Source organism: Scomber japonicus, chromosome 22 (assembly GCF_027409825.1).
Source record: "Scomber japonicus isolate fScoJap1 chromosome 22, fScoJap1.pri, whole genome shotgun sequence".
NCBI classification, from domain to species: Eukaryota; Metazoa; Chordata; class Actinopteri; order Scombriformes; family Scombridae; genus Scomber; species Scomber japonicus.
Genome location: NC_070599.1, coordinates 21,666,918 through 21,693,147, shown reverse-complemented (window position 1 = coordinate 21,693,147; position 26,230 = coordinate 21,666,918). Strand labels below are relative to the sequence as shown.

Below are 26,230 nucleotides of genomic sequence, written 5' to 3'. Positions count from 1 at the left end.
AACACATTTTAAATGTTAGATTTGTATTTGAAGGTACTACATGTGATCCAGATAACATGCTAACTGTGCCAAACTACTACTTAGTCTTTCAAATATCAGGTGCAGTTTTTTTGTTTTTTTTCATTGATAAAAAATATTCAAAAAGGTGCTTACTTGTTAAAGGTGCATTATACTACCATCAGTGTGCATGGAAAGTGAAAGGAGATAGTCGTTAGAGAGGAGTAAAAGGGTCAGAAAATAGAAAATGCAGAGATTTCCCACAAAGTTTTTTTAGGTGAAATGTGTTCCTGGTTGCTCAGATAGTGAGGTTAAAGTCAGTGAGTGTGGTACAGCAAAGTAGCTGTAAGGAACGTGCAGTAAAAGTCTGGACATCGTTGATCTGACCTGCGGGACCTGCGGTGGCCGGGAGCACGTGTCATCACGAGAGGGGCAGCGGGGCCACACCACAGTGGGTGGGGCCACGCCACAGGAAACAGAGGTAAAATGTCATAGCAAATAAAAAAAACCCAAAACACTTGAGGGGAATGTTTTCTAGCCTGGCATAGTGCTGGCGTGTGGTCAGTGCTGACAATTACCAATAATTTAAAAGAAAAACACATTAAAAAGGTAAATATTATGAATAAATAGGACACTAAATGTTACTGTTGAGGCTTTAAATCATTATAAACAAAATGTGGCCCAACAGAAATTCAATGATTTCGGCCTAAAAATTAAGTTACATTCAATCGAATAACATATGAGTAATGAGTTTTTATTTTTGTCATTTGCTTTCATGTCATTATCCACATTTAATATTATATTTATATATTACTGCTCATTCTCTTTTCACTCAGTAACATTATTTAGGATGATTACATTATTATCAGTGCATCTCTTCCTATAAAATTGGAAATAGTGCATTGTACAGCTATATTGTTAATATCAGCGTTGCCTGCTCACTCCAGCACTGTGTTAGGCTTGTTCTAGAGGTGTGTGTGTGTGTGTGTTTATTATGTGTGTTGGACAGACAGTGCCCATGCAGATTACTGATTGGTTGGACAAAACACTCAGGACAGCAAAGCCAAATGCAAACCCCAACACTCAACTTGCCTTTTATGGTTTTTGATGTTGGTCAAAAAAATAAACGTTGCCAATTTTCTGTTCTTTGTCCATTCTGAAATGGCACTAGATCTCAATTATCCGAGTCAGCTGCCACAAATTTAAACTGAAATTGATCCAATTTTAAAATGACTTAATAAAATGCAGTTGAGAATTTTTTGTAAGGGTTTGGTCATAGGCTTAGCTGCTTAACACCAACATTGCTTCAAAAAAAAATAAAAAAAGAACCCACAAACAGCAGACACACGCTGGTGACGATGGTCGGACAAGCAGACAAACACATACACAGTACTTCAGGGCTGTGGAGAGATGGATAGATTACAGACTCCCCCCATTTTGGGATCTGGAGAAGAGGGCAAGGGGGTGAAGAGACATGAGGACTGATGGATTGGTGGATAAAAGAAAAATACAAAGAAAGAAAAAACGGATGATGACATGGACAACAAAGTGACATTATCCCATGCTCTTTTGGGGTGATTGGTGTGTGATGAACACTCAGACCTTTCCTGGTGAGAAGGGGTTTGGGTGTGAAGGAAAAGTGCACGGCAGCAGAGACTTTAATCATCCGTGCTCAGTGTTCTTGATCAATTGACTGGACGGGCGTGTCGGTGTTCGAACACTTGGTTCTTACACCGGTGGTGGTGATTGGTGAAAAAACGTGTGTCCCATGCAAATCAATCATTCACATTTAAAGTGCATTTGGTTTTCTGCCATTTGCTGCTTGGTTTACTGGTTGTGTGACGAGAGACTGACTGAAAGAGGTATTGTGAACTGAATAAACTCAATTCATAATATAATTGAAAAGTAGTCTCTTCTTTAGACTGCAGCTATACCCAACAACATGCTGGAGGTTTTGTATGTTTTAGACCATTAACTACAAACTGCATCTTGCAAAACATAACGCATAATGATTTCCTAGGCTTCCAGGAAGTCACTTGTTTCAGTTCATTATGAAAATCAACTTTCTAGGGTTGAAAGATTATTGCAATAGGTAACCCATCTCACTGAGCTCCTTTTATTTGTTGGGGGTCAAAAAGGTTGACGGTAATGTAAAGTTGAGATGATTTGTAGTTAAATACTTTAAAACATGTAAAAGTATCGTTTTGATCCTTTATCCTACTTGTTATACCACATGAGTAGGATTTATTACATTAGGACAATTTAGAAAATGTTTTAAAGGAACCTTGAAGGAATCCCCTGTTCCCTGTTACTCTAGGTGGAGTAAAACAAACCAGAATTCAACCTAGGTCTAATTAAGTCTCAGGAAACCAGGCAGCAACTTCTGACAGTACTCTTGGTGACTATTACTATTTCTAGTTCCTTACCAGATCTTCCAGGTGGTCCTGGAGGTCCTTGGAGTCCTTTGGGGCCTTGCAGAGCCAGTCCGGGAGGCCCAGGAGGACCAATGTTGCCTGAAGCACCAGGTAGACCAGGGAAGCCATTGTCTCCTTTTGGACCGGGGAAACCAGGGCTGCCAGCTGGGCCAGGAAGACCTGGGTCTCCCTTAGCACCTTAACAGAAAGTTCAAGTGAATGTAGAGATAGTTGTATCACTGTGGAAAAAAAATTAAAATGGTAGTATGTGTGTGTGTGCAATGGGTGGCTACTAACCTGGAAATCCTGGAGACCCAGGAGTACCTGGACCACCGTAACCAGGAGGGCCTGGAATCAATAAGAATAAAATTGTAAGCTACAAAACTAAAATAATATTCAAGCAACATTGACAAAGGGGTTTCCAATTTTGCATATTCAACATAATTAATTATTCTGAGCAAGATTACCTGGGTCTCCTTTGACTCCAGCCGGTCCTGGGATCCCATCCCGACCTGGCTGACCTTTGTCTCCTGGGAACCCTGGTCCTCCTGGTCGGCCAGGCTCTCCTGGTCTACCAGGAGCTCCACTGAGACCTGGGGCACCGGGTCCACCATCAAGACCCTTAGGACCAGGGATACCAGGAGAACCTAACAAGAGAGAAAACAGAGCAGATGTGCAAAAACATCAATAACAGGGTTGTTGTTTTAACTGGCAACTTATTACCTTTTCATTACCTTCATTACCTCATTACCTCATTACCTTCATTACCTTCATTACCTATAAACTATGAAATGCATCATGATTTTTTTTCTCTCAAATATATTTTTATTAATTAAACGCATCATGATTTAACGAAGGAAAACGTTTCTAAACTTTCAGTGCTGTCAGAAACATGCTACATGCCAAACTTGAAAACTAGCTACTTCAACAGAAACAAATATATACTACTAAAACCACTGCACCTTGGAATCCTGGGAGGCCAGGGTCGCCTTTGGCACCTGGTCCTCCTGGTAAACCTGGGAGACCAGATGATCCTGGACCTCCTTTGAGTCCTGGACTTCCTGGGAACCCTGGCTGGCCAGGCTCACCCTGTGCAACACATTAAATATAATACAAGTGTGATTTTTTATTTGTACTTTAAAGTTTTCCTAGAAATTTCTGTGGTTGAATCCTCTACCTTGAGTCCTGCTGGTCCTGGTGCTCCAACTCCAGCACTACCTGGATCACCTTTGGCTCCAGGGAAACCAGGTGCACCTGGCAGTCCTGGGGCTCCTGGCCGACCTGACTGACCTGATAAACCCTTCTGCCCAGACGGTCCTGTGAAAATTATAACAGTAAAAAGAGGGTCATAGAAAATCTTTGATTAATATGACTAAAGGTTAAACATAATAACTGATATTAAAACGTATGTTATCATGTTGGGACTGTGAGTCAGATTTAAGTGAAATCATCCTGAAATAATTTCTCAGGTATTATAAGTCACTGACTATCACCAGAATTACAATATTTTATAAAAATCAATCTAAATTGCTTAATGAATTTTGGCACTCAATCCTAATTTTGGAAGAAATGTATTAACATTCATCAACAGCTATGTAGCAAACAAAGACTTTATAGAGAGCTTTCAGACGTTCAGACCCACCTGGAAATCCTATTTCTCCCATACTGCCTTTCAGTCCCGGAGCTCCAGGACCTCCTGGGCCTCCTGGGATGCCAGGATCTCCTTTAGGACCTGTACACAAGGGAAACAACTTGTTGGAGATCTGTTTGTATGAGTGTGTGTACAGTATGTATGCATGTGTGTCTAAACCCATACCTGATGGTCCAGGAAGTCCAGGACGTCCATCTGATCCTGGCACTCCAGGATCACCGGGGACACCAGCAATGCCTTTCTGACCTGGAAAACCTGGTGAACCTGTAGAACAGACACAAAAAAAATACAATTTTTTTTCAATAATAGGGTGAGAGACAATCATCACTCTTGCAGAATTTTTCATATATCTGAGAAACATAACATCTTGAGACCGAAAACATCATTGCAATTACTTATTGAGGGGCAGTGAAGGCGTTTCTTTTAGCTGTACCTGGTATTCCTGGGTCTCCTTTGCCTCCCTTCAAGGCCACTGGTGCTTGAGCGGGTCCTGGAGGTCCCTGGAGACCAGGGTCACCCCTCTCTCCTTTAGCACCTGGGCCACCGGGCCCGCCATCCCTACCTGGGAATCCAGCGTCACCTATGGAGGAGGACGAGGGAATATGAATTTATGTTTAGGTGATATCTTTGAGTACAAGTACTTGTTGCTGTGGTGTCTGTACATTACTTCCTGCCATTGAATTTGTAGTAAATTATTTGTTAACGCCTTCATGAACTCCGGCTAAAATCTTATTATGTTAAGCAAAACGAGTAACAAAATAGATATTTATTAATACGAAAAGATAATGAAATGTTCCTTCCTTCATGTTTTTGCTTTTTTCCCCATTTTAGATGCAATTGATCACAGATGGAAAAAATATTTTCTTAAAGCTTTTTGACTTACAAAACTTTATTAAGCATGTTTTACTTAAACAACCATTTTCTTACATTTAAAAATTACACAAAGTGGGAAAAATTACTGGGAACCTACTATATATGTCATATACCTTTCTAGGGCTGTGTGTAAGAGTTGAGAGAGATGACTGAGTTAACGAGTGTGTTCAATACCTTTAATTCCTGGAGCACCTGGTCCTCCAGGTCCACCGGGTCCTCCACTAGGTCCTGGAGATCCCATTTGACCCATGTCTCCTTTGGTACCTGCAGCCAGTCAAAAATAAACAATAGAAGTATTCAGAGAGGGAGTCAATAATCACATGGACGCTATAGTCAGCAGTAGGGATTCATGTTTTTCCTGAAACACTTGCAACACTAAATGCAACCATTATGCATATATTATACATGTGTTCCTGATCTGACCTTTTTTGTACTATTTTTATCATTATTAAAGGCAAAAGAACACAATTTATCCATCCATCAACATTATAATGAATAGGCTACAGGTTTAAGATGAGTTTGCATCTGCTACATCGCTACTACCAGAATTATGAAATACCAAGTTTATCGTCTGTGACTGTGACCCTCATAAAAGTTATATTTTACAAATCTTCAAACTTGCAAAAAACCTTCTCTGTAGAGCCAGCGTTTGTCCATTCTGGGCTACTGTACAAACATAGCAACGCAACATGGCGTGCTCTGTGGAAGGGGACCACCTCTCTATGTAAGTATGAATAACTCATGCTAGCAAACCCTAAATTAGCCTTTTGTTACAGATCTTCTATCAGTCATTCTGGTTATTAAGACACCAGTTCAGATTTGACTGTTGCCCACAGATTCCTTCATCATTAGGTAACTAACCTCCTTAGCTGCCATCTAACTAGTTAGCCAACCAGCTAACTAACTGCTCAGTAAAATCAATAAATGTCAGTATATTGGCTAGTCTTTTAGCAGTCAGCTAACTAGCCACCTAGGCAGCAGTTTCATCATTAATCCATAGTCCATATTCTAAACTTAAATGCATATCTCAATCTTGCAGTTGTGCTGGATAGTAAACACATCTCCTTATTCATTCAAGATAAACACTGATTCTTCTGTAAGCATTTAATTATTACAGCTCCCATGAGGCTTTTGATAGTACTTCTGAGATTTTATATGTTGTAGAAACCAATAACATTGTCTGGCCAAGGCTATAGAACAGAGGCTAATTGAAAGGGGACAGGACTTCTCCTATCTGTTAGTGATTTAATCAACTAGCCTGTCTTTTATTTAGTAACCTAGTCAGCTAACCAGCTAGCCTGTGGCATACAGTTAAATACAGCCACAGTTAAATTTTTAGTTGCCACTGTATGGTTTAATGATGTTATAGTTTACCTGGTAGTCCAGGCAGACCATCCCGTCCAGACCCTCCAGGGGATCCGGGGGCACCAACTGGTCCTGGGGAACCTGGGAAACCTGGACTTCCTCTGTCTCCTGGTTGTCCTGGGACATCTAAACCTGGAGCGCCAGAGTCTCCCTTCTCTCCATTTGATCCTGGGAAACCTGTGACGATGATAAAACAATTTCAATCTCAGGATATGGAAATGTCTTTAAACTCCAGGTTCACAGGTTATGAATCATTCCAAGAAGTTTTCATTTTTTATTTTTATACCAAATGCTGTCTGTGTTTTATTCCCTGAGTGATGAGAACCACAAAAAACACCATAAGCAAAAATCTGGCTGCTTTCTTCTTTATCTTCAGGCACCTGCCCAATTCAGTCATGATGCAAGTTAATTGTGTGTTTTGTAAAAGAGAAAGCAGCAAATTACTGAATACAATCTTTTAATTAACACCTTAATTGTGATTTTTAAAATTTCATGTGCGACATGTTTCACCATTAAATGGCCACCAGCCTGAACCTGTATTGGGTTACAATACCTTTCTCGCCTTGGCATCAGGGAGTCGCACGTAACGAAGGGGCGTGTGTCAAAGCGCAGAGGACGGAGCAATGGATTAAGCCGAAGATGAGATAAGGAGAACAAAGTAAAATGCATTAAATGCATTAAGATGTCCTATATGAAGTCGGTTTTCGAAACACTCTGAATATGCATGAGATTAGAGTGCGATGGTGACAGGGTGCAAAAACTGAGGCTGTAAACCGTGAGGTTAGTTTACGATTGGTGTGCTCGCAAAGAAAGAGACTCTTGTGATGTTAAAATGGGAGCCTGATGTGTGTTGCTGTGTGCTACAGAAGCTGTGCAAATAGAGAAACAACGTGTAGAGTGCAGAAGATTGTGACGCAACCAAGACTAGGTGTGAGTGATGTGGCAGTTCTGGTGGCATCTCAAAATGAAAGTAAAGAGGAGACAGATCCATGAAGAAAACATTCACAGATAAAGTTTCCATCCAGTGGTGTGGTAACTGCGGTGCACCTCAAACCCAAAAGGAAAAACTTATATCAAGAAGCAGGGTGACTTTGCTCACGCTTGTCAATCCACCAAACAAAACCCTCAACATTCAATAACGTGCTTTGGGGTGCTCAAATGTTAAGTGTTCAGTCTACATTTTAAACCCCTGCACCAAACTGACATCCAAATACTTTTACAAACTCAAGAAGTGGATAAGTGGGTGATCAGGCACAATGTCTTTGGTGACTTTAACAATCCAAATAAATATACAATCATAAAGACATGTACAGACAATATACAAATGTATCAAATTCTTTACTCAAAGTTACAAACAGGACTACTAATTTCTATTCTATTCTATTTTATTTTATTAAAAGCTTAACGAACTGTCCAGAAAAATTGCAAATCCATCTTATGTGTCGTACCTGGTGGACCCATTGGGCCTGGTGGTCCAGTGAGGCCTGGGGACCCAACTGAACCAGGAGAGGGGGATCCAGGTGGGCCACGAGCTCCAGGGATACCAGGTAAACCAGAGTCACCTGGAGAGAGGAAGTGAGAGTCAGCTCAGTGTACCGTCAGACGGGTTGAGGGGTTTTTGGGTGGACAGGAGACGAAGGAGTAACTGGAGTAACCCATAGAGTAAAATACAGTAACAGAACAACAAAATACCTTTAGGTCCTGGGCCACCATCAAATCCAGATCGTCCTGGTGATCCAGGGCCACCAGGGAGACCGGAATCTCCCTTTGGTCCAGGTATTCCTTTACCTCCGGGTACTCCTGGTAAACCTGGAGGACCATTGAGTCCAAAGCCAGGTTCACCCTGTCATAAGAAAACACAGGGTGCAAAAACTGTAAATTCAGGTCAGGTCTTTTTCTAATCTTTGCTCATCTAAAGACATCTTTTAAATTTCTTTTCTCTGCAGTATGTTGGTTGAAATTGATTAAATCGATCTATTCATCTTGAAATATCTGGAGAAACCAAAAGCAGTAAGATACATGTTTTGGATTAAATAAGCTAAGTTTAGGAGGTTCTGTTATTACAAAAAAAAACTACCCGAAAGTTAGCTTAAATTTGCTATCTTAAGACCTCTTGTTCTCTGTACATAGGAACACCCCATTTTACTCCCAGAAGTATTTGGTTGTACTTTAGCTCCGGGGAATCCAGGCTGGCCGGGGAGGCCGTCCACTCCAGGTCTGCCTGGTCCTCCTGGGCTTCCTGGCTGGCCGGGAATACCTGAGAATCCTGGAGGAGTGAAGGTGAGGGGAATGAAAATGAGGAGGCAGAAGGAGGAGGTGGTAGGAAAAAAATGCTAAAATTACGTAAGAAAATGAGTGGGGAGAACTCTGGGTCTTTACCTTTAGCTCCTGGTGGTCCTGGGAGTCCGATCCCTGGGAGTCCAGGTTCACCCTTTGATCCTGGTGATCCAGGGAAACCAGGCTGCCCGGGCTGACCTGGGCTACCTGACAACAGAAAATTAAAACAAAAAATCAGACAACAGACACATGTGTCATCCTCCCTAATTGGAGGATGTATGTGATCTTCATTCAACTCAGTGTTTTTCCCAATGGGTCCTTTAGTGTAAAATCATGATTGTTTACCTGGTCCACCGGGCAGTCCTGGATCGCCATCCTGTCCTCTGGGTCCTGGCTGGCCTTTCTCTGCTACCGTCAGACCTGGCTCACCTTTAGCACCTGCATGGTGAGAGAAAGCACAGGAGTTAGGTCAGAGAGTCAGGAAGCAAGTTTAAAGTTGTGGACCATTTCTTGACTAAAAAAAAAAGCCACCATGTCCAGTGGATAAAAATCTGTCGTTTACTGTGTCTGTTTGCTATTTGATGCTGAGCAGATAGTGTATCGTTGGCCTTTAGAGCTTTTTTGCTGAAAATGACACTATGAGAGCGCTGAGAGTGTGATCACTGTGAGTGACACCTCTGACATTACACATTGTCATTTAATACATTGTTACTATAAAAAAAGACTCTAGTTTAAAAGTTTAAATCAAGGCACTGTCCCTGAACTTCAGCACAGATGGAAACAGGAAAGGAGCCAAGTTCCTTAATTGGACCATCCACTAAAATTATTGTCTTACCAGGTGCACCAGGCGATCCGGGTCTTCCTGAAACGCCCTGGATACCCTTCTCTCCTGAAGGTCCCTGAGGTCCAAAACCAGGGGAACCTGGAGGACCCCTGTCTCCTGGCAGTCCTGGAGAACCTGGCACACCGGGGGGCCCGATCTCTCCTTTCACCCGCAAAGAGCCCTGTCGCACACAGTAAAAATAAACTTTAGTTATGAAATGGATCATGGAGGGATGGTCTATCCACATGATGGACCAACTGAGTGAAAGCCACCTACAGAAGCTCCTTTTGGTCCAGGACTTCCAGGCTGTCCATCGCGACCGGGTCGACCGTCCAGACCTGGCAGACCTGGTGATCCAGGGAAGCCAGTGTCACCCTTTTCTCCCCTCACACCGCTGACAGTGACGGCATCGCCTGGGTCTCCCTTCTCTCCAGGGAATCCTGGAGAACCTTGAGGACCGGGGGAACCCTGCACAGGAGGAGAAGAAGGGAGCAGATGAAAAGAAGAGTTTTGATTTTAGCACAGGCCATATGCAATCAAAAACTTGACAGTTACAAATTTTAATGGTAAAAATTATACCCACTACGAAAATTAGAAGATAATGAAGATATTATAACCCTTATTTCAAGCTCAGAGAACATTTTCAGGGTTCATTTATGACTCCACCAAGATACAAAACGATATGCATTCAAATAAAAACAATCAGACTCCAATTCAATTCATTCCAACAACATACAAGGTGAAAACATTTTAGAGGCCATTTTCTGAACCTTTTTCCTTTTCTTTTTCAGAAGCCAGCTTCACAAAATCCAATATGAAAATAAATTACAAAGAAAGAAGTACTCACAGCGGGGCCAGATGAACCAGGTGTTCCTGGGAATCCTCTGTCTCCCTTAGTACCTGGGCTGCCAGGAGATCCTAATGGAGGAAACAGGAAAGGATTCTCACAGATAGTGATATTGATATAGATTTACTTGTTGATACCGATCAATGTGTTCAGTAGGAACTTGACTACCATCTATGATTGAACGGGGTTAATCCCAACAGCTTCAAGTACTATAAAGGCAAAAAGGACTCTGGGAGAGCCACGCCCAAAATGAATTAATGCTAGACATAACTGTGCCCTCTTACCTGGGAATCCAGGCTTTCCTGCAGGTCCTTGGGGTCCAGGGATGCCACTGGTGCCACCAAAGCAGTTCACACAGGTGTCGCCTTTATCACCTGAAGCAGCAGCAGATCAGTGATATCAGTGTTTCCTCAGTCGACCACCTTAATTATATAATTACTATCTATTTCACATGAACTTACAAAACATTGTTCCTGCTTGTGTATTTATTGTCAATTCTTTTCATGCGAGACATCTTTACACAAGAGTGTTTGCACCACCACAAGCCTATTATTTTTTATTGCTGGTCTACTATATATTTTGACTTTGATGATTCAGCATTAATCCGAACATACTGGGGTTGAGTGCAGTGACTCATTATCTACTATACATTTAACCATCACGTGAATAAGGAACAGTTGTGAGATTTGTGAATGAACTCCAGCGTCTCTATATTCTCTCACCTTTCTGACCGGTTTCTCCCGGGTAACCTCTGTCTCCTTGCACGCCAGGACGCCCAGGCTCTCCAGGAAGGCAGTTTCCTGCAGATGAATAGCCGGGAGGTCCAGGGGGCCCAGCTGGACCTTGGAGTCCTTGACCTCCTGGACGACCAGGGGAACCTGGAAGGGAGAGTCCTGGAGCACCAGGTTCTCCCTTCTGACCTCTCTCTCCTGGGTAGCCTGGAGATCCAGGCCCACCACCACCACCAGATGCTGGAAGTCCTGGTACTCCTGGAGGTCCCGATAAACCTGAAGAAGACAAGAGGTGTTAGCAACAATGTTTTGAGAAAAAATGGTTTCCTGTCAATGCTGAAAGAGGTTAAATTAAAGCCAGCAAGCAAATAATAAACTTAAATGCATCTAAATGTTTTATGTGTGTGTGAGTGTGTTTCTGTTCTTACCTGTTGGTCCTCTCTCTCCTTTGATTCCTGGTGATCCTGGGAACCCGGGCTCACCTTTAGGACCAACCCGACCTCCCGTGTTCCCACCAATCACCTGGTGTGACAAACAGATGTAAAATAAATTCAGAACAAAATTCAGAGGAAAACGTTGTTCCTAAACTGGTCCTAAGGCTCAAAATACTTTGGAATATATTTACAAATATAATTAAATAAAGTAAAAAAAGATTAAGCTAGACGGAGAAAGATACAATCACCTCGTGGTCAGAAGAATGTGATGCATGCGTCACCTAACGTAAACTGCATTTTTCTTTTTGCCCTTTTTAAACTTCAAGTGGCTTCAAGTATCCAAACAATGGATTTTTTAGAGAAACAAAATAATGCTTCAAGGTAAGAAATTATATTAGGCAAATTAAGGCAAAAAAACATCTCAAGAGAAAAGAGCACCTGCACACTGAAAAGCTCCAAAAAGTCAATTTATTTGGTACAATTATGACATTTTGAAATAATATCTTTATTACATTATATTTGATGATGTTGAGACATGTTGGAGCTTTTTTTTCTCTTAATCAACAAAGTAAAAATAAGCAAAGCCAATGTCACCACCCAGTGGTTAGAAGAATGTAATGCACTGAGATGTCGCTTCCAATAGGCAGTATTTACTTTTCTTTTTTTTTTCTTCTTTCCTTCTTCATTTTTTACTTAATATTTTTATTGTTAAGTAGAAGTGTTCATCATAAATACACACATTCACACTAGTGGAGCAACCAAATCCAAGTCATGCCTTTCTTAAAGACCACTTACACAGTATTTGCAAAAATGAGTTGTCAAAGCAAATTATCTGAGGAAGCTACTGCTGATGAAGTTGAACACACCAGGAAGCTACTGTAATCTAATAAGTGAGCCTTAGGTTGAGATTATGTTGTCAAAAGGAGAATAAAGTAGAAAATACACACCGCTCCTGGGGCTCCTGGGTATCCACGGTCACCTTTTAGTCCCTAGAAAAGAAAGACAGAAGGACAATCAATGACATCTTCTTATAATTCGTTTTATGATTTTTTAAATTTAAACTTTGCAAAGACCTACTCTTTCGCCATCCCTGCCTGGAGGACCTGGCAGGCCTGACTCTCCTTTACTTCCCTGATAGAGATGTGAAAGAAAGTGGAGTGAGATATGAAAAAAAGGCAGCGATATCAAAAATCGATTGGTATAATTTTGTCAGTGTTTGTTGGTAGCACTTACCGGGAAGCCTGGAGGACCGGGGTCACCGTCTTTGCCTGGTTTGCCCTGTAAAGAGAAGGAAATGGCAATCAGGGTTTATGCGATTTTAATGATAGAGAAGATGTACAGAGAGTAATACATTTTAAATGTCATACAAATAAAACACATGTGCTACTACTATCTTTGTGTGAACAGATTCGAGTTTACCCCTTGACAGTGAGGAGAACTTTTTGGAAAGTCAGGACAACTCATTCTATCCTCACTTCTTCAAAGGACTGTGTGAAGGTTCTTATTTGGATTTTGTGATCAATGTTAGAATTAGGTTAACTTTAGGCTAGTGTTTCCCAAACTGGACCCTCTTTATTTTTAAGTAATCGCAAGGCCCTTTACATATAGAGCAGATCAAGACCATATAATATTTAAATTTAAATAAAAGACCCAACATTTCCACATGAGCAAGCACTTGGCGCCATTGGCAAGGGAAAACTCCCTTTTAATGGGAAGAAACCTCAGAACCGGACTCTAAGTGGGCGGCCCTCTGCCTCGAGCACTTAGAGCCATCACAAAACTACCAAAGAGACTCTGTTGGGTAAAACATTCACAGCTGGTGACTGTCAAACCTTCAGAGTGGTGTCTGCTTAAGGTTGAATACAAGTTATGAAGGTAGAGGGGAAAAGGTGACCACTGGTTTGGGATAACAGCTGCGTGTAGATGTGACAGTTGAGATTGAAATGAGGAAATATTAAGAAATATGAATTTGACTAAACTCACCCGTTTGCCAGCCTCTCCTAGTTCTCCTTTTTCTCCTTTCTGGCCACCAGAGGGACCCTACGACCACAACGAAACATACGTTAACAACCCGGTTTTTCCTCGTGGGGTGACACGTTTCCTGTTTCTGTTTTCTGAAGAGTGTAACAGCTTTCAAATCAAATAATCAAATTCTGAAGGATCCGAATCAAATCATTTTGAGGCTTGAGGACCATTCACTTCTCTGTGATGTGGTGCACCTACAGTAAAGGCATCCTGTTATTTATATTATGATGTTTACAGATGTCAAAAGATGCTTACAGGTGGTCCTGGATAGCCTGGGTCACCTGGGGGTCCGGGAATTCCTGAGTCACCCTTTAGAGAAGACACAAAACAGAAAATTCAAAATTACAGCCAAACAATATGACTGGTTGAAAATTTTCACATTTTCTGGGGCATGAGCTAAGGCCAACAAAATGTTTGAAAGATAGAAGTACATGAATTTAGAAGTAAAAGTTGTTGCACTTTACTTTAAGTGCTCCTATTTATCTACAGTAGTCTACAAAAATGTAATGAATGGTTCATCACACACTATCTTCTACAATAAAATGAATGACAAGGTAGTAAAACACAGTAGTAATCAGAAGCTGTAATTGTTGACAAACATTGTGCATTAAAATGTATTTACTTATTACATATTTTCTTAAAATGTTGTGACATAATAGCTACATAAACCATGCATTAAATGTCTGAAAAGTGCTTATAAATGCTAAACAGAGGGACCTAAAGTAAAGAGTTACTAAGTTAGATGTGTAACTCCTTTCCTACAAACTGTACAGCTTATTTCCTTCATGCATCATCATATATTTAGTTAAGTAAAAATGTTGACAAACTAAAGCAATATGTTAAAAGGAGTTGTTTCGTGTCTAACTACCCTGTGAATACATTATGTTTTGAGGGCAACAGTTGCAGAGACAATCTTCTGCCATCAAGTGGCTGCAGTGAAAATTACAGCCTGAGTAAAAAAAAAAAAAAAAAAAAAAAGCTCAAAGCTTCTCTCTAGTGGTGAGAAAGGGATGAACTGGGTGGGGGGTAAAAACACTGTCAATTCAGTTGATTCATTTTTACATTTGTAGATAAATATCATGGCATAATATTAAATCATATAATATAATAATCTGCAAAGAATTGAATCAGCTAAAGAAGCTTGATTATTGGATACTTTATATTTTATGTCAATTTCCGTTGCCTCAAAACAACTATTAACTTTGCATTGTCTCGTGTCAGATTAAATAACGAGTTGTGCTGGTATAAAAATTGTATATAAATACACATAAAGTTATAAGAACTCTCTCTCATTTAAGCACACCCCTCCAAACATGCTTGGTGTGACTGATGTGACATCGGTGACACTGTCAGATGCAGGTTGGTTGTCTTACCTTGTCTCCTCTCTGGATCTCTGTCTCAGGTGGTCTCTTCTGTTCCCCTACCTGCCCTGGAGGGCCGGGAGGTCCTGGCAAACCTGTCTCACCCTGTGTTCACATACAAAATTTGATTAAGGATTTCAACAAAAGGACAGAAAAGCGTTCTTATGCTTAAATTGGACGCTCTTCCTCAGTGATTTCTGTTTGTAGACAAGTACCTTGTCTCCTTTGGGTCCTTGGAAGTTCAATCCCATGTTTCCCTGTTGGAGAGAACAGACAGACACAACCTCTCAGTTTCAGTTCTTCATGGCAAACAGGATAAAAAAAAGACAAAGTAGATAAATGTAGGGATTATCATAGGTTGACTGAAAAGTGTCTGAACTCACTTTGGGTCCTGGAAGACCGGGAGGACCTGGAGGGCCCTGAAACACAACACCAGAAACAAATAATGTTAATTTTAACTTCACAGTCATCATTCAACTGAAATCAAAACATACATGAAATTTACATTAAACGTCAGCGATATTATGAAAGGAGCTACAATCCTTTACCTCATAGCCTCTGGGTCCTGCAGGGCCAATTGGACCTTGATACCCAGGGGGTCCTGGAGCGCCCTGTGGTATTTACAAACAGAAAGCATATTAAACACTTGAAAAGTCTTTTAAACTTTACTCTTTTAGTTTACATCCTTTTTGAGTGATTGTTTTACTGTGGAATACAACTCCTAAAATCTTTCAAGTTGCAATAACGGACATGTCGTGGTGAAATGCTAAATGTTTGACAATGATCATGAATATGGGAAAGAGTGTAGATTAGAGTTGGAGCACATGTTTTTTGGACGTTATTTTAAATTTTAGACAATGATAACTCATCCACCACTGCTAGGATGGAGGTTCCTCTAAGGTGACTTTTTGTTTTGACTTATTGTAAAATTAGTGTTCAATTAAAGGCTCATGATATTAAAATCCATTTTTTTGTCATTTCAACAGAAAGAATACAAATTTGAGGGGAAACAGTGATTGTCCATGTAATTTCAGTATGTAAATGACCAAATTTAAAGAGTGAGTGTCAGTCGTGTTGGACTCCAATACCGTATTCTAGTACTGTTATTACTTTCTTTATATATTTATGTATTACAGGAGAAGAAAAATAAAATGTTCAACAATTGGTTTCCGTTTCGAGAGGACTCACAGGAGTTCCTGGCAATCCAGGTAATCCCACTGCTCCTTTTTCTCCCAAACTGTTTGTGGCAATCACATCACCTGGGTCTCCCTGTAGAAGACAGAAAAACACAATCAGATAAGCTTAGATGGAAAACAATGTAATACTTGAACATATCCAAGGTTTGTTATTTTAAAATGTCAGATACTGTTTCACGTCTAGTTTTAGATTAATCTCTCATTATATGCTGCTGATAACAAAACAAATGGCACAGCACCATCTTATGGCAAAAGCATAAAACAACACCTGCTAGACAGTTCAAAAGAAAAGGCTTAAAGTCGCATTAACTTTCAATTAATTTAGATGTTTTTTAAAACTCAGTAACTAAAGATCAGATATAATAGCTGGCCTGGGATATTTATGATTATATTATATAGCCAAGAGAATGATTACATTGCCTATAAATATATTAATTTGTTTACAACACAGAAGAACAACAAGCACAAATGGAAATATTTCTAATTTTATTTACTTTTAATTTTCAAAAATCAGTTTATTCTTAAAAACAAAATATAGTTTATTTGTCTTTTTGAGGTGTTTCTTTGACAGTGTTTGATTGTTTGCAGCTTTATTTGAAACTAGTGAATAATAATAGCAATAAAAAGTGAATATTAACTTGATCATGTCAAAGACTATCATGTTATTTGGTAGCCTATTACTATTACTAACAGGTGGGGACCTCTGCTGGTCACTTCAGAAAACACTATTGGGAAGGCCATACAGACTACTTCCACATATAATGAATTAAGCTACATTCACACTATGCAACTACATGTCACATAATTTTTGGATAAAAAATAATTCACATTTACATTAAAACCTGGTCGAAATACACCAGTTATGATACTACTCTTACCTTTTGTCCTGGCAGACCAGGTGGACCCTACAAAGCAGAAAAGGACAAGTTTGAAGGAACAGATCAAAACCAGAGAGGACATTACTTATTACGTTTAAAAGTCTTCTTCCTTTAACAATGCAAACTTACCTGCCGTCCTTGCGATCCAGGGATTCCTGAATTTCCTGGGAAACCTCGGTCACCCTGGAGAGAAGCAGAAGCATTAAACACAGAAGCATTACAATGTTTTTTCTTTTAGCAAAAATCCCCAAATGCTCAAAATCCCTGTGCATAAAAATAACACGCCATTATTCAAGGATTCCCAAGTCTGACTATTCCTGGATCATATCCTCTATAATATTGTCGGAAAACAATTTAATGTTTTTAAGGTTACTTTTGCCATTTTTGAAAGGCTTTTCATCACATACCTTTGTCCCATTGCAACCTGGTGTTCCTCTTGGGCCTGGAGGTCCATCCTGCCCTGGCAGACCCTGGTAAACAGGAAGTAAACAGGAAGTTACATCTCACATGCTACCTGGTTTTGGCTGAGATAATAGAGAAGGATTTGGTTGTATTTTAGATGATTAGAAACTCACTGGAAGTCCTGGTGTTCCTGGAAATCCTGGCAAACCTGGAGGTCCCTGTTAGAAGGAAAACATTGAAAAACAGTCATTTTCAGCTTCAAGGCAGCAGAGCATGTCAAACACAGAGCATCCAGCTCACTGTGTTAAGTGACTCTGTTTGAAACAAGGACATCTGCTGGTCAGAAGAGGGTATTACAAGCAAAGATAGACGACAATTCCCTTTCTAATCAACTGGAGAACCGACATAAACTGAAATTAAACTGTTCTGCTTTACTAAATGATTGGAAAAGCCTGAATTGAGGAAAAATATAAAGCAAATTTGGTCAGAGAGTGATTTTTTTTCTCAATGCGATAATATCTGTGAATTAAATTGTAAAAATGAGACACTAAAAACAAAGGACAGGTAACAAATCAAAACAGGTATGTACTTACTCTTATTCCTTTTGGACCACCTAGTCCTGAAGGTCCATCACTTCCCTGAGAGGGAAAACAGCACACAGAAACAATTAGAAACTACATTACACTACATGTTGTCTTTAACACCAAGAATCAACAACTATTCAATACCAAAAGCTAGTACTGAGTTTTGTTTACCTACTCCATTATCAGAAAACCAGATTTTAATTATACTTTTGCTAATTTTCTAACATATCGCCTTACTTCTGACACTATTTAAACACTCAGACAGCTTCTTGGACTAGACTTAATCCCTGTCCAGGCTTCTGTAGAGGAATTTATTTCTATACAGCAAAGTAAGATGAGGTATTAAGTAAAGTATTGTTTTGGTATTGGTACTATATTGATATTGGCATTATATTGATACCCTGCCCTAATTTTAGATAATACTAAACCCTCAATATCTACCTTATCACCTACAGTAAAAACAGTTTCCCCCCAAAATGATTCAAATCCAACTGGAAACGGGATCAAACGTCCTCTTTTCTTGACTAAAAGTGAAGCTACTTTTCATGACTTTCCCTTTTTTTCCACTCATCTGTTCAAGTAAAACCAACAAATTTTGACGTAAGAATGACAGCTACACATCTCCCCTTCCCTCCTTTTTCTGATTGTTATAAAGCACCGCCAGACTTCAAACCGACCCTCAACCCACCTTTTCTCCTCTGGGTCCGATCGGCCCCTCTGGTCCGGGGAACCCTGGGACGCCTGGCTGTCCGGTGAGACCTGGGAAACCCCTCTCACCCTGCACACGATGACACAGATAACTGTCAGTGCATTTGGTCACGTGGCACATTTCAAGACACGTGTACAGTACATAACACACCTTCACATGTGCACACAAACATTGAACAAATACAGCACGTTGTTTCTCATTAAAATGAAGAAAAAGGTACATCAAATGTTCCTCTGTACCACTGTTAACAGTCACTTTGTTTTCTCTTCACTAATAAAAGACTTTATATGTTCATACATCAGTGTACAATCATACAATCGTGCAACCAACTGAATATTCTACGTTATGCTTGTGAATGTTGTGCTCTACCTTGGTTCCTTTTACGCCACTGCAGTCACATTTGGATCCCACGCATCCATGGCAAGCCTATTGAAACACAAGAGAGAGACAAAAAGAGACAACTTGTCATTCATTTTACCCTTATTGTGTCAGGGAAAAGTCGTGCAGCGAGTTATATTATAGACGAAACCACACAACAGTAAAACGCTTAAAGGGGACATACTATGCTTTTTATGATTTACTGCTATTTTTATGCTGTTATGATATTGGACATCTGGTCAATGTACCAAAACTTGAGGTGAATGTATGTAAAAGGCTGAACTGAGAAGCTGCATAAAGTGCCAGTATAAGATAAATAAGGAGGGTTTTTTTAAGTATGCAAGTTTTGTAGATTTCCTTGTAAAATTAATTTACAAAAAAAGAAGTTGAAATGTGGCACAAAAACCTACTGAGGGCTCTTTCCATCCTGATTTCTGTTTGCATGATTTTGCACACAGCACAGGTTGCTGCATATTCACTTTGCTCCTTCACACCCCTAGAGGGCACTCCATCATTAAGCCACAGCACTGTCTTGTATTTCTTCCCACAGAGAAGCTCGATTCAATAGATTCTCCTGCAGGTTTGTTTGGGGACGAGATGACAGGTGCAAGGTCAGTGCGACCCAAACAAGAAGCTAAACTTTTTCTATCTAAAATAAAACACTATTTTCAGGAATGATATCTAATTAACTTGTGGAAATGCTTCCCGGAGGCATAAAGAGAGATAAAAATACAAGAGAAGCGGGTTAAAGGGAAAGCAGAGAAGGGAGGGATGGCGCGACGGAGGCCAGTGCCAAGCCGTTGATTAACTTTTCCCATGCTTGTTGACACAGTGAATGCCAGACGGGCATCGATTGCACGCATGCCAGGCAGTCAGGTTGTGAGAAAGACAGAGAAGCAGAGAGCGCACGAGAGAGGACAGACAAGTCAGCATTCTTCTGTGTCTGCAAACCTTCTGTATGTCCGACGGTTTTAACGGTACTCACAACACACAATGACTAATTGTCCAGTTTAATCAATAAACCAATTACTTAAAAATGAGACAGAACGGTCCAAAAGAAAGTCCACAACTCAAAGATATATAAAAACAGAGAAAAGCGTCACATCTTTGCATTTGAGAGCCTGAAACAAGTGACCGTTTATTTTGTTTAAATGAGCAATTGATCATCAAACTTGCTGCCGATTAATCCCCTTATCAATCAACTAAGCTGTCAGAGCTCTGGCATACAGTTAATTTAGACACAGACGTCTCAACCGAGGGACTTTCCAGAGATGCTACTTCCAAACTGACTCCCTCATACCCAGGAGCAAAGGTTAAAACAGCTAATAGACAATTCAATCAGTGTGGTTTGTTTTGACTTCCCCTCCCCCGGTTTTGATATCGATATAAATCAAAGTATCCCCAGTACTGATCTAATACCTGCTGTTTTGTGATGAATAAGGCGATATACTCTACCGGCTTTGGATTTGTGACCTTAAAAACTGAGTCTGCATGTAGCAAAAACATTGAATTGTATAATGACATAAAAAAGGTATTTTATACAATACACAAATCATTAATGGGATTAGTCTCATTATAATACTAATCTCTTTGGTTGACAATGCCTGGGGCCAGGAAAAGTCTGCACACCCAAAATTAATAATCATGTGAAAAGTGCATCACTTTGAGATACAGGTATATGAATAGGTGCAATATGAATAACTTAACTCAAAGCTGAAACAAGTAGAAATCAACCGTGAGCAAATATTTTGATTGCCAGTTATAATTAAAGTCAATTATGAAGTGAAAATTCAAATTGGACTCTAAAAACTGTAATTTTAACCTGTGTTCTGACATTTTACAGACTGAATTTAAATAAAAAATTGATTTCAGCCTATCCATCCCAACATGAGTGTTATGAGTTGACACAAAGTGTGACCCATCAAAGCTGCAGAGTGTTTGCTTGAGTGTGTTTGTCCGTATTAAGTTACAATACATGACTGTACTGTGTGTGTGTGTGTGTGTGTGTGTGTGTGTGTGTATTTCAACACTATGTGGATAGAATATCAGGTTCCCAGCATGCCTCTCTGCACTCTCACTGACAACATTATGACACTTCCTCAAAGGCCAAAGGTCAACATCAAACCATAGTGTAGAGTGTAGATACTACTAAAGTTATGAACCGCCTCTCAAAGTGGATTTTAAATGTAAAAACATTCATATAATTTCACATTGTTACATAACTGAATGTTAAGACTGTAACTATTATATTAATCCTCAAATATAATTATATCGAATTCTATTCTATTCTATTCCATTCCATTCCATTCTATTCTATTCCATTCCATTCCATTCCATTCCATTCTATTCCATTCCATTCTATTCTATTCTATTCAATTTTATTCCATTCCATTCTATTCCATTCTATTCTATTCCATTCCATTCCATTCTATTCTATTCTATTCCATTCCATTCTATTCTTATATATATCAATATAAGAATTCTTCTACTCCTAACTTATATCGGTATCGGCATCAGCCCCAAAAGCGCATATCGGAAAACATACACACTAATACTGATATATCTGTTATAGGTTGAGCTCTAGTGTAGATATTTAAACATTACATATGCCACATTCCTCTGTGTGTGTGTGTGTGTGAGTGTGTGTGGGTGTGTGTGTGTGTGTCCAGGATGTATCCTCAGTTATAAACCAGCTGTTAACCACAGACTGCTCTGCGCTCATAGATGACCACTGGCCACAACGCAGCGCAGCATGTAGCAGCTTATCTGCCTTCCTGTTGCGGCTCAGGGAGGCTAAAGCAAGGCACTGTTCATCACATCCACGGGGTTGATGGTTTGATTCCCTTCTTTCTGCAATGTCACCGTCACTTATAGAGCGCTTTGGATTAAAAGATCCAGTGAATGTCGCATGTTGGCGGTAAACACAAAACGTGTGCTGACTGTTATCTGGACCGGAGGAGGGTAGAGGGGTTATCTACAGACACACACATGCCTGAATACATTTGCACATGGGTAGTCAAGTGTGTGAGTGTGTGTGCGTGTGTGTGTGTGTGGAGGTGTTTTTACAAGCCCTGGATCTCCAGATTAGTCTCTGGTCTGCTTCAGCTCAATGGAGTCTGCTCTCCCACGCCCAGGCCTGCAGCTCACACTCTTTTCAAGTCCATCTCTCTTTCTGTCCATCTGTTTTCCTGTCGTCTCTTCCCTCATCCCTCCTTTCTTTTTTTTTTGACTTGTATTTATGTAGAAAAGCATGACAGAGCTCACCTGCTCTTACAATGGATTTAACACAGTCACAGACGGTGGCTCATTAACTCTGAAAGTCCCCCAAGAATTTGACTTTTCCTAAAACTATGTTGTGTAGCACCACCTACTGTTAAAAATAGTGAAGATTAATCCATATTTACACCTAAAACCACCACCAGGTAATATTTACCCTGATATGACACACATTTACGAATGCACAGGTAACATTTAAACCTTTTTAACTTACTAAGCATCAGCATTCGTTGGAAGGTGTTTACCACGGATGTATTATAACAGCTGGTGGCAGCACACCTGTAATGTCGTAGGAATCAGTGCCAACCCATATCATGGATTCAAATCCATCAGCACACATTTGCCTCTTCACGGTCGTGCAGCATTCATGTCCTCACATGTAGTATAAACATGCTGGTTAACAAGTGTTCACTTTAACCCCTCGGCAGCAGTTTCAGGCAGAAGATGTGTGAGTATGTTTTTAGGTTCAAGTACTGTCTATCAATGAATGTAAATGTACAGAAGTATGTTCTGCAGGTACTTTTTCTTGAGACAAATGCATTAATGCCTTCAAGAAATGAAGAAATGACATTATACTTTCCTCCAATGAACGTCTCAAAAATATCTACTTTCCAGCTCTGCAGCAACAAATCAGTGATTATTTTAACAAGGCAAGAGACTAAAAAAAAGATGCCATTTCACTTAAAGTGATCAAAGATGCAACTCGTACCGAAGCAAACATCTTGTGACGCCGTTATAATCATATAACTTGAAAATGGATGGTATTTTAGCTGAATTATACCCTATTAAATTCATTGCTCTGAACATCAATTTAATTATTTCACTCATGATCCTTTATTTTTAGTTTTAGAGGCCAGAACATAGTTTTTGAAGCAGAAATATGCTTTTTTAATCATCTCATGACACCTCAGATATATCTTATAATCCCTTTGACATAATACACATCAATAATTTTAACATTGTGATAATGATCTACCTGTGAGTAAATGCATCATGTGGCCATTATCACTTCATAAACAGGGTTAAAGTGACTAATGCTGTCAAAGATTAAATCATGGCATAATTTATTGTTACACTATTGTTTTATGATATTAAGTGTGAACATGTTTTATAGTTCTTATGAATGTGTGCTACTGTGGTTAATGAATAATGCACAGTGGTTATTTATTGCACAATCTGGCAGTTTCAGTTCAGTTTGGGTCACGTCTGATTGACTTTAACCATTTTGCTTAGTTAATGATAATATTGTGCTGTTTCCACAAAGCAAGTAAGAGCACAACTTGCCCGAGGCTGAGGTGTTGCTCTGTGTTTTATGGGGTTTGATTTAAAGCAAATTTGTCTGCCTTCAGGGGATAAAAGAAAACAAAAAACAAGTGTCTGAGCGTGGCTAAAAAATCTGCCTAAATACAGCGTTAAAAGCATCCCTCTCTCTACCCTCTCGTTTACCCCCACAGCACTGACGGGGCATGTAATCCACTTAGAGAGGTCAGTGAACTCCAGATATTTGCTCCACTCCCTCTGTCTCTATCGCTCCCTCTCTCTCTCTCTCTCTATCAGTTCTCTCCTCACCTCCGTCCCACTTTTTCCATCACGCCAACCCCAGCCTGAGGGGAGGTAAAAGGGAAGGCTCGTACTCTGAGGCCCTTGCAAGCCAGAGCTGACAAGCCTCGGCCGGCCCGCTCGCTCAGCAGCACCGCTGGAGGTCCGTACAGGACAGGTAATAACAGCCAGAGTCATGACTGCAGGGGTGCAGCTCTGGCATGAGTGGTGAATGTTCAATGTGCACAATTTGGGGCTGAAATGAGCCAGTAAACGTGCAAAAAGTATCATAAATGTATATTCACATGGGGGTTGAATACATGATCTTAAGCTGCACTAACACCAGACTTGACAAGTGACACTCTTGCTTATTTTCAACCTGACAGCCATCGCTTGGTTAGCTCACATATAACTCGAAAATTTCACAAAAAAAGTGTATAAGTACAAGATGGTTTTGTTGTTGAATTTAAGTACTGCAACATTTTTATTTAGCCTCTTCAGCAGACTGTAGAGGAGACACTACAGTACATCTCATCAGATATCAGATATTCAATGTTGTAGCTTTAGCAAAACTTTAGCTACTTTGCAGCTAGTTAGCTAGTTAACAGCTCTGCAGCTAACTCTAAACTAAGCCTAGCTAATATTTATGTTTTATATTGCACATGGTTCAGCTTATGGCACAGTTATACAACATACTGTATCTATTATACAAGACGTCATTTAATTCAAATTTTAGGTTGCCTCTTTAAGATCTAGTCAGGGAAAACAGAAAGTTAGCTTTTTAGGCTAACTCTAGCAAATTTACAGCTCTTTTATTTTTGCAATTGATTAATTAGCATTGTCCATGTCAAATAAAATTGTTCTGAAATATGTCTCCAATTAACTCTGGCACAAAAAATACAGTTACGATACGATTTATTTCTGCTAAGTGCTTTTTGGAAAGCGCTAACAAAAACTAGCTATAGAAGGCTGAAATAAAGTAAATGTTCAAAATTTGCCAATTACTGACTTAATTGGCAACTATTTTGATAATTGATTAATCTTTTTGAGTCAGTGAATTTACATTTGTCACCATTTTCTGACATTTTATGGACCAAACAACTAATCGATTAATGGAGAAAAAGAGAGAGGTCTATAAGGAGTGATGGAGAGGTGAATCAGCCAAGGTGAGGACGGGTGTGGGAGGAGGAGGTAGAGGAGGAGGAGGTAGAGGAGGGGGATGAGGAGGAGGGGGATTGAGCGGAAGGCATGCACCCGGGGATTAGACTGGCGAGACTGGAATTCCCCCGCTCATCAAAGACTGATGATTAGACACCTATACACACTGCCCTGCCCTGGATAACACACATACACACACACACACACACACACACACACACACACACACACACACACACACACACAGATACATACAAAGACACACACATAAAGTATGCATTCATGCAGCGTTAAAACAAACACATTCATACTGTAGCGAGCACAAATACTCTAGTACACACAGCTGCAAAGACAAGCTAAGACGGTATCATATTTCCCTCTTTAAAGATCATTAACACACACACACACACACACACACAAACACACACACACACACACACACACACACAAACACACACACACACACACACACATACACAGATTGTGAAACCCCCGATTTGACCACAGCACCACAACTAATAACTTCTGCTGATCAGCAGCTCAGCAGTTACTAACCGCAATCGAAGACTAGCGCCAACATGTTCGAAACAGACTGGCACACTGCACACACACACACACACACACACACACACACACACACACACACACACACACACACACACACACACACACACACACACAAACACACAGATATATGCATGCAGTGTTGATTCTTCTACAGCTGCATTGCCTGATTTAGTGTTCTGATAACACTTAAAGGACTAATCCGTAATATATTTCTGACCACACACCTTAATGCTTGCATGCATTTACCCACACACACTAAAGTCCTGTTATAATTTCTACTCTTTCATGTACACTTTGCAACATGTGTTTTAGCTCAAGTTGGAGCAGGAAGATAACAACCATCATCACAGCGAGCTCCAACTCTCAACTATTATCCAGTTAGTTCACTTGGCTCTGTGTGTGGGCTTCATCCAATGACCTTACCTGTTCTGTCTATCTCTGCCATCAAGGCCCCATCTATGAATACCTATAGGGGGATCTCTGATTGGTTGCTATTTACAGAGCTCTACCCCTATCTATCCTTATAATAGATGGGGTCAAGGCCAACATGTATCTAATAAAGCTTCTGTATAATGTCGACTTGTGGACAGGTCATCTCAACTACCACAAAATGACAGAAGATAGAAGATAGGAGGTGGTTTCTTCATAGCATGGGACAGAAACCATTGAGCGATTTGGTTAAAAGCAACCAAGAATATAGAATATAGTCACTGTGATCTGCTATTAAAACAGGAGGCAAATTGTG

The 26,230-nt window shown here is 40.1% G+C and overlaps 1 protein-coding gene across 1 annotated transcript in view; it reads right to left on the bottom strand.

Moving 5' to 3' along the window:
• col4a5 (collagen, type IV, alpha 5 (Alport syndrome)) overlaps positions 1-26,230 on the bottom strand; it is a 50,679-nt gene that overhangs the window by 5,630 nt on the left and 18,819 nt on the right. The window contains exons 2-40 of the mRNA XM_053343778.1: positions 18,937-18,993; positions 18,547-18,636; positions 17,868-17,912; positions 17,448-17,492; positions 17,280-17,342; positions 17,002-17,055; positions 16,873-16,899; positions 15,987-16,067; positions 15,347-15,409; positions 15,182-15,217; positions 15,014-15,055; positions 14,811-14,903; positions 13,693-13,746; positions 13,396-13,452; positions 12,646-12,690; positions 12,490-12,543; positions 12,360-12,401; positions 11,407-11,500; positions 10,970-11,254; positions 10,532-10,621; positions 10,248-10,318; positions 9,677-9,868; positions 9,413-9,581; positions 8,923-9,015; positions 8,680-8,784; positions 8,469-8,566; positions 7,993-8,143; positions 7,749-7,862; positions 6,310-6,477; positions 5,110-5,199; positions 4,496-4,642; positions 4,228-4,326; positions 4,054-4,143; positions 3,589-3,728; positions 3,374-3,500; positions 2,879-3,058; positions 2,709-2,759; positions 2,424-2,609; positions 385-393 (exon numbers count right to left, since the gene is read on the bottom strand). Coding sequence (XP_053199753.1) covers positions 385-393; positions 2,424-2,609; positions 2,709-2,759; positions 2,879-3,058; positions 3,374-3,500; positions 3,589-3,728; positions 4,054-4,143; positions 4,228-4,326; positions 4,496-4,642; positions 5,110-5,199; positions 6,310-6,477; positions 7,749-7,862; positions 7,993-8,143; positions 8,469-8,566; positions 8,680-8,784; positions 8,923-9,015; positions 9,413-9,581; positions 9,677-9,868; positions 10,248-10,318; positions 10,532-10,621; positions 10,970-11,254; positions 11,407-11,500; positions 12,360-12,401; positions 12,490-12,543; positions 12,646-12,690; positions 13,396-13,452; positions 13,693-13,746; positions 14,811-14,903; positions 15,014-15,055; positions 15,182-15,217; positions 15,347-15,409; positions 15,987-16,067; positions 16,873-16,899; positions 17,002-17,055; positions 17,280-17,342; positions 17,448-17,492; positions 17,868-17,912; positions 18,547-18,636; positions 18,937-18,993 — 3,697 coding nt within the window. The remainder of the gene's footprint in view (positions 1-384; positions 394-2,423; positions 2,610-2,708; positions 2,760-2,878; positions 3,059-3,373; positions 3,501-3,588; positions 3,729-4,053; positions 4,144-4,227; positions 4,327-4,495; positions 4,643-5,109; positions 5,200-6,309; positions 6,478-7,748; positions 7,863-7,992; positions 8,144-8,468; positions 8,567-8,679; positions 8,785-8,922; positions 9,016-9,412; positions 9,582-9,676; positions 9,869-10,247; positions 10,319-10,531; positions 10,622-10,969; positions 11,255-11,406; positions 11,501-12,359; positions 12,402-12,489; positions 12,544-12,645; positions 12,691-13,395; positions 13,453-13,692; positions 13,747-14,810; positions 14,904-15,013; positions 15,056-15,181; positions 15,218-15,346; positions 15,410-15,986; positions 16,068-16,872; positions 16,900-17,001; positions 17,056-17,279; positions 17,343-17,447; positions 17,493-17,867; positions 17,913-18,546; positions 18,637-18,936; positions 18,994-26,230) is intronic.